Raw genomic sequence first — 12,816 nt, 5'->3', positions numbered from 1 at the left:
AGGTCTGATTGATAAAACATCTGTTCCTGGTTCTAACATGTTTCTTCTAAAAAACCTACAAACACATATACACCCAATTACTTTAATTTAAATGGGGACATTTTCATTTATCAGCTCAAATCAGCAAATAAAAAGTCAAACTGAAAAATGTGTGACTACCTCATAAAATAACTATTTGACTACTTATGGGCGCACACAAAAAAATGCATTTCATTTCCAGATGGTCATCTAATCCCTAGTTGAACAAGTTTTTAAGTAGAATTACTTTTGTTGCATTTCATGAAGAGAGGATGTAACACAGTTAACCTTAAGAGATGCTGATCTTCAGACTATTTACATGGAGAAAACACAAAACGGCTCCATGAAGAAAGATGCACTCATAATAAAGGATTCCCATCAATAACAATTTTCAGCCTTCTTTTTTTTCTATACTGACAAAATTGTTGAACTTTAAATACATTTAAATACAGATAAATTATTTGTTCTACAGTCTTTTGCAATTTCTATAAAGTATAGCTGCCTTTTTCTTAAGATTACTTTGAGAACTACTTATTTTAATGGTTGAGTTAAATCAAGGTTTATAGCTGACATATTAAAGAAGACAGATTATTTAAGCATGGACCAAGTCACAAAATTACATTTCGTGAGAAGTAATGAACCAGAAACAAAAAATACGGCCAATAACCATATGATGTATTACTGGATGGTTTTTATTCATTTTAAAACTATTGTAAGTAATAAAACTGTCCTCAGGGAATCCTAGTGGTGTCCAAAGTCAGACCTCAATGGCCGGGATTCTCCATGTTTCCGTTCTTCCCTTGATTCAACACACCTGAATAAAATGATGTTTCAATAGCAGGCCTCTGCAGGACTTTGTGACATACCATTTAAATCAGCTGTGTTGAAGCAGAGACACACTACAAACTTGGAGGACTTTTCCCCCTGAAGATCACCGCTGGGCACTTGCCACTTAGATAATACCTTCTTTCCTTGACTAGTTATTCCAGAGCACAAATCGGTGTCTAGTCTTTGCTTTCAGCTTTTTCTATCCCCGAACTCCTGGGTGCTATTAGAGGAATCATGATTTGACAGTAAGCAGCATGGTGGAAAGTGTGCAATGTGCAAATGCAAGAGCAAAATAAAAGAATGGAAACACAGAATGAATGAGAAAACTTAAAAACCTTTAGAAATATGAGATGCTGATGAAAGTGGAAGATCTGTTGGTTGCCAGCTCAAACATTCATATTTTTACTGTTCTGAATGGAAATAATATTAATAATAAAAATACTGGCATCCCTGTTTCTCCCCTTAGCTAAAACCTCACGGGTTTCTGCTTCTTCGATGGTTGAATATTGATGCATGAAGGAAATGAATCTGATCTACTTGAAGCTACAACTTTATTTTTGGAGAAAAAGACAATTTAAAATATTAATCCAAGAAGCTCCTCTGTTCTACTAATAATTAAACTAATTTGCAAAGAGAATTATGGGTTTTCATTGACCCTGTTTTTTTTTCTTTAAAAAACATTGAAACATTCATATAAAAATAAAAAAGTCGTTTAGATTGGGGGACAAAAAAGTCACCGCAAAATAATTAATTGATTTTAATTATTTAAAGCTCCTTCAGTCTTTTTTTTTTTTTTTGCATAATAATCTTCAATGGGATATCAAATATTAGGACATGATAAGATGTCAGGGCGGGCGTTGAGTGCCTCAGGAGAGCAGAAGGAAAATCCTGTGGCTACAGATTCTTGATGTTAATCGTTTTATGAATAATAAAATTTATCAGCAGAACAAAAGTGAGAAATGGATTTAGCAAGACCTGCTGGTGCTTACTGACAAAGACTTTTCACTATTCACAAGGCTGACTTCTTATATTTCCTTTTTTTTTTTACTTCAAGCACCAAATAATCAGTGCTTGACAAGGTGGAAAATGGGCCTTCTTTTGGTATTCATTGGTGAGGTTACTAACATTCCCTGAGACCCATGTGAGCAAGAAGAAACATACTGTCAACAGAAACTTAAATTATTCCTGTGTGGGAGAGATGGGTGAGGGTGTAAGTACACCAGCATGTTCTAGAAAACAACATTAAAAAGCACAGGCTTTTTAAAAATGCCATTAATGTGGTTAAATGGAAAATTATGCAGTTTGGAAATCTGGACTTCACTTGTCTAGGAAGAACAATTTGAAACACAGAAAAAGTGGTTGCTATGCTTGAAAAATTGCACCCTTTTAATAGGATTTTGTGTCCTTTTGGACATACTGTACATAGATTTTAAAAATCTTTAACATTTTTCCAAATGGCAGGGGGGAGTCAATGGTGTGTCAATTCAAAACAGTGAACATTTATGGACATCTTTTTACAACATTGAAAAAAATATGTATTTGAGATGCAGCCAAAAATCTCAAAACTCCCCTTAGTCTTCTTGTATTCAACCTACATGCACAATTGGGAGGTATGTGTGTTTCTCACCATGGGACCTGAGCATGGCTTGTATTTTTAATTGTAGCTGCTTGGTGAGATCTATTTAGAATCCTCTTCTCTTGGAGCAAAGAGTGCAATAAATTTCCTGGAGGACTGCCAGCTTATTGTGGACATGATTAAATTGTAGTGTTGGGATAAAGCCAGCATCACCAGTAATATTTTAAATTGTCTGATCACCAAGGCATGCAGGTGCATTAGGTCCAAAGGTATATTTAAACTGCCACTGCTACTTTCCATGTGGCAGCCAGGACAAATGAAACCAACACAGTTTCACCACAGCAGTTTTTTGTGCAATGAAGACAATCTGGAAGGCTACACTCATGTTTCCTGGTCCATGAATGGGAAGCAAAAGTATTGACCAAGACTTTACAAAGACCTCATGGTGGGGTCTTGGTTAAGATTGAAGGAGTCCTGCGAATTATTCAAATAGTTTTTGCATAAACTAGTTTATTTTTCGCTAAGACATTTACACTAAGATCTTCTTTTTTGGTATTTCAAGTTACTGCCATCAGATAAATTTCCATAAACCCTTAGGTAGCAATAACATTGAATGTAAACATGAGTGTCACTGCCCAGGGATGCCTGAGGGAATTAATCCTGCACTATCTAGCTCTATTGAGTTCACTACCACCCAGTTCCTCATTCTTAAGCACGCAGACTGAACCACACCTCAACATGATGGGAAACAGACACAGAAAGTACTTCTCAGTAGCCTCAATGGAGTCCTTGAGGCAACTCCAAGTATGCTGACAGGATTTAAGGTCGCCCTACCCTTCAGAGCTTGCAAAGTGTTTCGCTAAAATTAATTTATTACCTAAAAAAAGTGTAAAGGGAGCACTGTTGAAGCATCAGAATCTACCAGGTCTCTAATGATGCCAGCTTAAATGCCCCTTTTAGGAAGCAAAGCAAGTCACAACCATCAGTTAATGAATTTTATTTTTTTATAGGTTTTGTGTTAATTGTATGTATGAAATGTTATTATTAAATCATAAAAAAACAACTTCTCAGCCAAATAAACTGACAAACACCCACCAACAACAATCACATTGTCAAATCTTTAGTTTTTCATACCGTCTCACCTGTTTCTAATCATTACTCAGATGTAATTCTATCAATTTGACTCTCCATGCATCTGAAAATACGGTGATTAAAGAAATTTATCAGCTGCTAATCTGGTCAGCTCATGCTCTCTTCTTGGAGGGAAAGCTCTTTGTGGTGAGCGGATAGTTCCACTGAGATGCTGTCAGCTACATTTCAGGAGAGATAATATTCCTCCAGAGAAACATAATATGATGAGCACAAAACACAGCGGACATTCAATTTCAGCTGATGTAATTCCCGTAAGCGCTTAAATTAAATCGCAAATAACTAATAGATAAAGCTAGCTTGTTGCACAGCTGTAAAATGAACACTCCTGAGATGTCCTGAAGTAAGTGTGTGAGCTCCAAAAAACTTAATGCATGGTTGCAAAATAGACAAAACCAATATATACTAAAGCAACATATGAGCAGAATGCAGAGCTTAATGGGACTGGATGTTGCAACGATAGCCACCAGGTGAATTATATGCAGTTTAGTGGTTGTTTCCACATTCAGAGTGGCCATCCATCACTCAGGCATGTATGCAAACATCCACACAAACATATATCCAGTGTAAATAGAAAATTATGTGTTCGATCTGAAAATCTCTGCACTTTACAGACCTTTCAGTGAAGAAGATTCAAGTCTGACACCACAGTGATGGCAATTCTCACTGGTCAACAAATAATAAAGTAAGCTATATTCCTATTTCCTTCCTGTCTTTCACAAGGAACAAAAAAGTTTAATTAGATGACATATGGTAAATTGTCTGTACTTGTGTAGCACTTTATCTAGTCCAGAAGACCCAAAAGCACTTTATCCTACATTCAGCCGTTCACAAACATATATCTTTACTTTTACATACCAGCTCACTTTCTAATCATTCCTCTGGAGTAATCCATCAGTTACAGGATGAACTCCTACCTCCTGAGCCAAAATCGCCTCGGTGTAGAATTACTTTGATAAATGTGACGTATGGCTATAATGACCAGTCAATGTAATCAATCACATCAAGTACCAAGAAAAAAATATTTTACTGTTGAAAAATCGCAGAAATTTTGTTTTTTAACTGAAATGTGCTACAAAGTATTGCATAGCCTTGTATTTTTTCCCATGGATAGTTTCTTTAGATGTTGAAATGCTTGAAAGTAGAACAAAGCTTAAAAGGGTCTCAGATGTCATGCTGTGGAGAGGTGAATTTTTTTTCACTGTGTTTGACACCATTGGAAAGATTAGAATCCACACTTTCAGAATCTGAAAATATCTCAAAATACCCCCGGGGAGATTTGTTCCTGGTTTTGTTGTGGATATCATATACTGAATCTTAGGAAATTGACTTATCTTTGTTCAGCTTAGCTCAAATTTTTAAATATTGGTCAAACCTGAACTGCGTTGTTCTACACAAATTAGTCTAAAATATCAATTTATCACTTAGTGATTGGAATCTGGCATTTTGTTTTACTGAATAGGAATTATTTAGCAGATCATATACTGAAAATATCAAAATTTCTTCCGATTTTATTAGATGCATCACAACAAAGTCCCTGAATTTTCAGTCTATGAATATTTTAACTAACAGCATGTATCTGATGCACTTTTTGAAATGAATAAAAATCATATCAAGTTTGACTCATCGCTTTTCCTCAAAAATGGATCAAAGTCTGCAATGCCTTCATTTTCAGTCAGATTCAAGTCAAATCAAGAATATACTTTCATGTTGTATAGCCCTTAAATCAAATAACTTTCAAAACCTTTCATTCTATGTGAGACAACATAAAGGGCTTGTTTAGTAATCTATTTTAGCAGGCTTCTTGCAGCTGCTGTGCTAAAGCTGATCCAAGGTGGCCTGAAAGCCAACTAAATTAATTCCTTTACAAATAAAATAAAGGATTCACTAATCACACTCTAGGATTAAAAAAAATCTATATTTAGTGATATTTAGAATAAACCTGTTCAGATTGATTTTACTTTGCATTTCACATTAGAGCTGATTGAAGAAGGGGAAAACGTATTTGTATAAATTTTCTTATTTATTGAAATACTGTTAGAACTGATATGAAGCGTAGGGGCTTCAAGGTGAAATTAAAACAGACATACCAACTAACTGGAAAAGTATTGACAAATTAGTAGGCAATCAAAATAATCACCATTTGAAACCATAATAGAAGTTATTAAAATAATAATTCTTATACATTGATTGTTTTTTTAAAAAGGTATGTAGTTTTTCCAAGTGTCCATAAACAGTCAAAATGACAAATTTTTACTTCATTTCATTTGTTTTTATTGCTGAAGGAGACTATTTTACACTAATTCTTTAAAACAAGCTTTACAATTAAGAAAACAAGAATAAAGTTTGTGCCATCAGCACCTATTTGCGCCTGTCAGCCATGAACATAAAATTATTTATCATGGTGAAAAGGTCACAGCAATGAAGTTTACTGTGCAGCCTGCTGACCTCCGCAGTGAGAGATGGACCCTAAAAAGACAGCACAGTTTCTTACATCTATAAAGGAACTCCATTTTGTGGCTTCTATTAACAGAAGATACTGCATCCCAAATATTTTCTAGCACCCAAAGCATAGAAATATGAGATGTCTCCTGGACTTGCAAGCAAGCCAACATGGTTATATGTAAGAAATGGCCAAGCTTGGTTCAAAACAACAAAACTGAAGGCCACTTTCATGTCTTTGTTGTTTCTGGGCTCAAGAGTTTCCTGTATTTTGCTTTCTAGGGTGAACCACAGAAGAACACAGATACTTTTTAAGCTGCTTCCATTTATTTATTTATTTTTCTCAAATGTATGGCACAGTGAAAAATCCAGCCTGGCTGCGTTTCATGGGAATACATGTTTTCTTCCAGCAAGACAATCTCTATCTCATCAGAACCAGCAGTCCAAGCAGCACCCTCACCAATTCATTCCATCAGAGATGGGTGTGTTGCATTTAGCCAGCAAAATGGTTGACTCCATCCACTCAAAACAAGCAGTTTCAAAAGCTGGTCTTTGTTTGTAGATAAAGTGTACCTGATCTACTTTTTTCATCAGAAGTCACCTGAAGCTGTCCAAAGCAGATAAGCCGACATCAAGTTATCATAGATGTGGTATAAAAAACATTTGGTCTGTGGCACTCTGATGAGCTTGGGAAAACTATAAAGTAACATTTAAATTCCTTTATGTATTACAAAAATAAACAAATTTTACATCAGATTTTCTAATACTGCAAGCTTATGCTACCACAATAAATAAATTATATTTTTAAGGCTTTTCAAACCACTTATTTGCTTATAAAAGTGCTGTAAACAACAAATATACCGATGCAAACTGTTGTCTATAAAGTTGAAACAATTTTGCAGCACATTTCTCTTTTTATTTTGGCACCAATTGTGGTACAATGCACCTCAAGTCACAATGTTACAATCATTTTATAAAAATAGGCTAAAAAAACCATCTATATTTTATTCAAATATATACAGCGGCTCTTTGTTGAAAAGAGCATATACCCGGCTGACAGCTGGAAATGGGAAAAATAATAATAATAAATTATTTAACTGCAAAAAATTATCAAAGTATAAAACTTTTTAAAATGGCACACACAAGACTGATGGTTGATGCAAACCTTATGAAAATATCAAATGTTCCATCTTTATGTGACAGAAAGCAATAAAAACATGTTTTTGCTTTTTGTTCCTCAAGAGGAAAGTAGGGAAATTGAAGGAAGGTGTCATTTCTGTTCCATAAAATGCACACCTGAAGCTTATATTCCGCAAGTCTGTAGAACAAATGCGAACATAACAACTACCTTATGTTTTTTTGCATTTACAGGGGAATAACGTTCAGCAAAGCACAGATTCCACATCAAGACTGAAGTCTTTCAGACATGAAGCTGCAGTGAAGTTGAGTGTTTTGCACAGTTTGGTCAACAAATGCATCCAGAGTTTCTACTTTCTCTGCTATGGTAACAGCTTTTCATCTGCAGCCACTGCTGTGTGTGTCTATCATTGTTTATCCAACTCTCAATAGAACTTTGTCCTAGACTTACCATTACTAACTGCTAGTACTTGATGCTCTTAAGTCAACAGCAATTAAAGGACAAAGACGGCTGCGTCAAGTATTATTCTTTGGCTGTTTTCAAGCAAGCTGTGTAGAAATGACATTTCCAAGATGTTTTTCAGAGGAGCTGCGTGAGAGAGCACAGACATTTGCATCAGATGGATCAGACTTTGAAGTTCCTGGAAAGCTCTCAAGTCCAAAGCTTGAAAATTGTCTGAATGTGTTCATATAACAGATAATTGTCAAGAGCATTCACACAGGCAAGTATGTGTATTTGTGTGCTCACAATACTTCCTGTCTAAAATGTTTATCACTTGTTCTTGAAGTTTCTCCCACTCTCTTGCTTTTATCCAGCATACAAACACATAAACTGCTAATTTTACTACAAAAACATGAATATAGATGAGCCAATGGTCTCTTTTGCTGTTTTCTTGTCCTGCTGCCTTTACCCTCCTCTACAACTGTATAGTTATTTACACAATTTTCTGGTGTCTGAGAAAACAGATACATTTTAATACAACAAAAACAATAAAGGATCTCTTAAGTATAATTTCACACACTCCATTGAGTAGTACGCAAAAGTATTCATTGTCCTAATTTATGTTTTCGCAATTTCTCACATTATAACCACCAACTTTATGTCTTTCACTGGAAAAGCAAAACTACTATTGATGATGATTTCTACCACCAGAGTTGTTAATATCTGTACTTCCAGCAAGTCACTGTGTTTTTCTCTTTTTTTCCTGCTTTAGGTGGCATTCTATGTTTTGCTAAGTTTGCAAATATGCCAAACCCTAAAGGGGCAATCTTTAGATTGCAAGTACTATGTTTCTGCTAATATTAGATGCATCCCTACTTGAATATATCTGAATATAAGGACTGAATTTTGTCTTTAGTGAATCATCAAGTTATGCAGATTTAATTGTGTTGGAACAGCAATGTATTTAAGCTCTGCGGGACAGTAGCAGTTGAGGACAGCAGTTGGAAGAGCCCTGCTCTCTCAATTCTCTGAACATAGATTGGTGAATTGTTCAAAGTTTGGGATACAGTTATATTATATATATATATTCATGTTTTTATCGTGAGGTACTTTGAACTACCTTTGGAAACGTGCTACACAAATAAACTCGACTCAACATTGGCTAGCACACTTATAAAACCTTCACAAAAAACAGATGTATTTGCAAAATAGCTACAAGTGGTAACACCAGAGTTTATTTGAGGGTATTAGATCAAAGGGGGGACATTTTAAGGAGTTTATTTGCTTGAAAAAATGCTAAAACCCTTTGATGGTCACATGGTAGGGTTAATGTGACCCTCATACTTGTATGGGGCTCACATATGTGAGTGAGCCTCATACATACATAAATATGTGGCTCATACTTTTATGAGTTGTTTTTAAGTTGTTTTTAAAAAGTTCCAATTAATATTTGTTTCTCAGTAGCTAAAGTGCTTGTGTGACTCAAAGTTCAGATGCAGAACCACAAAGTCATTTTGGGACCAGAGAGTAAAACAAAGCATAGAGGTAAAAGTGAAAGGGAGGGAAAACTGTTCAGTTTATGCATCATCCTGAATCAAGGCTTTAGTAGTTTGCGTCAAAAGCTATGCAGTTTGCACTTGGTGAAAATATTATCAGATGTGGCCAGACTAACCTTTTCGAAAGCCAGGAAACAATTTGTTTGGAGATAAAGTGCATCAGATAATGTCTCAGTGTCTGCTTTTTCTTCATCAAGAACAGCAGAGCCTCTCGGTATTAAATACCATCATAATGTGTTGGTAATAGGCTGGCTGGATGTACAGTTTGTGCTCATTACTAGTATTCCTATTACATAACTTCCTCACATGTCCTTCTAAGTAGCTGGGTTCAAATCATTGTGTGATAAAAGTGATGACTTGGAAAAAGATATAATATATAAGATGCGTAGGATCAGACAGAGTAAGCTTCAAGGAAATGTCAAGTAAAAAATGTCTTCATAGAAATAAGCATAGTTGAGAGAGAGAAAAGTTTAAGTCAGACATTAAAGTGGAGAAAATGCATCTAGTTGGAGGAAAATGTTGACGATAATCTAGTTTTACGAGGCATATACTGACTCATTTTCAAAGAAAGTCTTGCATACTCAGATTCATTTCAGATCTGATGCATTCTCCATCAAATCCTTACATAGGAAGGAAAACACAAACAAATGAGTCTACATCTACATTGTATACCATACATGTGATAAATTATGATAGACCGGTCCAATACTGATTTTACAGACCGATTAGAACCTATAAAATCAATAAAGAGTTCTAGTGCAATCTATATTTAACAGAAAAACAGACACACTTTCAAGATGAAGTCACAACTCAAACAGCTGCCTGTTTCTCTAATCAATAGTGCTCTCTTTATTTATGTGAATTTTCAGTTCTCTCACAGACTGCTGTACAGTCCACTGGACCATTTTAATTATTTTTTTTCTATCTGTAGAAGGAAATGAAACGTGGGAGTCCCTGAGGCAAATGCATGTATTTATCAAAGACAACTTGATGCCTATTTTCATGACTTGATTGTTCTTTGGAGTATAAGGGTCTTATTTTTAATCATGCCGTCTGCATGCTACACCGTCTCTCTGCTTTGTGAACTAGACTGCAGAGCGGTGTTAAAATTCAGAGCAAGTATTTGGAGAAGACGGCACTTGCTTTTAGTGGACGTTCAAGAGGACCCCCTTCCCCCCAGCCCTCAAAAAATAAGAAAGAGGATCAAACCAGCCGGGTTGACGTGAGAATGATTAATGTAAAAACTGTGAATGAGGGGAAACTTCTAAGTCCGCCGTTTTCTGATTAGTAAGCAGAGGAAATAAGACAAAAACTTACCACCCCCATGTCCAGCTGCTCGGTCGTCAGCGAAGGAGCCGCTCCGGTCAGAGGCAGAAAACACCAAACCGGCACCAGCGGCAGCAGGAGCAGCAGCAGCATCTCGTGGGAGATATTCCTCATCCACTTGCGGAGAACCAGAGAATTCATGATGCCCTAAGACAGGTTGATCCTGCTGGGCTCAAATGTCCACCCCGACGGCTGCATCCATCCGCGGGATAAATCACAAGCCAAAGACACTGTACAAAAAAAAAAAAAAAAAAGAAAACTATGGGAGTATAAGTCTACCTCACTGTTGAGCGCAAACACATAAAACACATGAAACACGCTGCCAGTAAAACAGTTTAGGCAAACAGAACACTTTGTTACCAGAAAATAAAGCAGAAAACTTGCGATAAACACCTAAATATTTTCTGTGACAGACAAAATAACTGTCTCGTGCCAGGTCCGTCAGAGCTGAGATCCCTGTGGCAACACGCGCGAGCTCTGCGCTCCGCTGTAGAGTCTCGAGCACAAAGTGAGGGAAAAAAATGCAAGCAGCCACCGCCAGCTGCGCGAGGTTATGTCGCGCGCAAGTAGGACCCCCAAGCCAGGCGCAGTTACCCAATCAAATTCCGGAAGAAAATCCCAAAGTAAAAATATTGATGGAAGAAAAACCTATAGACTAAATAACAATTATGTATTGTGGAAATGTCACAGACATAGCAAAAATAATTTATTGTCGATTATATTTATGAAAATATTGTCAAATATTTTCAGAAATCAATAAATGGAAAGAAAATGTAGTAGGTACGTTGTGAGGAGCATTTCTGTATGCAATGTTATAAACTTGATGATGACGGGAAAAGAAACAGTGTAAGTCTTTCCATGAATAGTGGCTTCTTTCTGTCACCACGTGCTCCCTCAAACAGGCACTTACTTCCCTGACAGGGCCCATTCTACTTATCAGAAATGATAAGAACTAAAACTACAGATAACAGTTGATTCAGATAGATAGACAGACAGAGGCATCTTTTAACACTGTACTCAATCCAAATTTGGTTGCTCTATATATTGTATTTTTCATGCTGGTCTCAATCAAATGAGGCACATCTAAAAAACTTTCACTGCTGATATCCAGGGTCCATTTTGGGGCATTATCTTATGCTGTCATGCAAGGTTGGGTGTTCTAAATTGATGCGCTTTGGAGAAGAAAGCGCACCAATTTCTGTTTTTCTTTGACAAACATTGACATATACTGTATGTGTATGTCTGTCAATGCATATTCATATACATATACATATACATAATAAATAAATTGTCATTATAGATATCATTTTTTTAGTTAAAAAAGTTATTTTTGAGGAATATCCATATGGTCAAAAGAGTCTGGAGGCTCTGGCCCACTGGGAGGCACTACTAAATCTAACTTTTTAAGTGGCCTCAAAGAGAAAAGAGATTTTATGAATCTCAAATTAGGTTTCAAATATTCTCTGTTCATCTGAGGTTCGACCACTTTGAATATAGAAAATGTTGATACAGAAATGATCAAATATTGTTGAGACACAAAAACCTCCAAAGTAATCTTTTGATTTAGAAATGAATAAAAACTTTGACTAAGACATCACTTTTATCCTAAAGTACTTAAATTATTGTATGGCAATAATAATTGAAAATGCTTAAATTATTAGTCACAGAGAATCTGTGTGGTAGGTTGAAAATTTAGTCATGTTTTTATTGATTGATTATCTTTTGCTCCATGGTGAAATAAACCATTTCTAAGAACTTCATCATAAACCCTGAAAACATTGGTCCAAAGTTTGACAGAGGAACTCTAGTAAACAAAAATCATTGTGCTTAAACATGTATTTATTTATTTTCACTAGGTAAACTAAAACTACACAATTTACAGCATATTTTAAGTTTTGAAATAATCCGCTGCTATTAACAAGGTAGCAAGAACAAACTATCTTTAAATTTGAAATTAACATGTTTGGTTGGCTTGGTATTTATTCCCCCGAGTCATTATGACCTTACGATTTTCTGCTCCAGTGAAAAATTACTCAGTTAATCAACACCATCCTTCAAAATTACTGGATTTCTGTGTGCTTTTATTTTGAAGTTTAAATCTCTCCTCAAGCATCCTTTGACTTACCAGTGACTTTGCTGAGTCGATTTCAACAGCTGTTGGAGAATTTAAATTCAGCTGGAGGGGTCCATTATTTAATATCTTTTGACTTTGATCATGATTCATCAGAGATTAAAAAAAGATAGTGTCCTAAAGGCTAATTAAGAAATGGCTTTTTTGTTATAATGGTCTACTAATGTGATCTGAGGTAGTGCCAGAAATTATACTGCTGATTGATCACAGG

The 12,816-nt window shown here is 35.8% G+C and overlaps 1 protein-coding gene across 1 annotated transcript in view; it reads right to left on the bottom strand.

Moving 5' to 3' along the window:
* mmp17a (matrix metallopeptidase 17a) overlaps positions 1-10,973 on the bottom strand; it is a 105,686-nt gene extending 94,713 nt beyond the window's left edge. Inside the window, exons 1-2 of the mRNA XM_028026244.1 lie at positions 10,868-10,973; positions 10,466-10,704 (exon numbers count right to left, since the gene is read on the bottom strand). Of these exons, the coding sequence (XP_027882045.1) occupies positions 10,466-10,615 (150 nt within the window). The 5' untranslated portion in view covers positions 10,616-10,704; positions 10,868-10,973. The remainder of the gene's footprint in view (positions 1-10,465; positions 10,705-10,867) is intronic.
* Between the last annotated feature and the right edge of the window lie 1,843 nt (positions 10,974-12,816).

This window comes from Xiphophorus couchianus, chromosome 8 (genome assembly GCF_001444195.1).
Source record: "Xiphophorus couchianus chromosome 8, X_couchianus-1.0, whole genome shotgun sequence".
In the NCBI taxonomy this organism is placed as follows: Eukaryota; Metazoa; Chordata; class Actinopteri; order Cyprinodontiformes; family Poeciliidae; genus Xiphophorus; species Xiphophorus couchianus.
The sequence above is the reverse complement of the archived record's forward strand: the minus strand, read 5'-3'. Positions and strand labels throughout refer to the sequence as shown.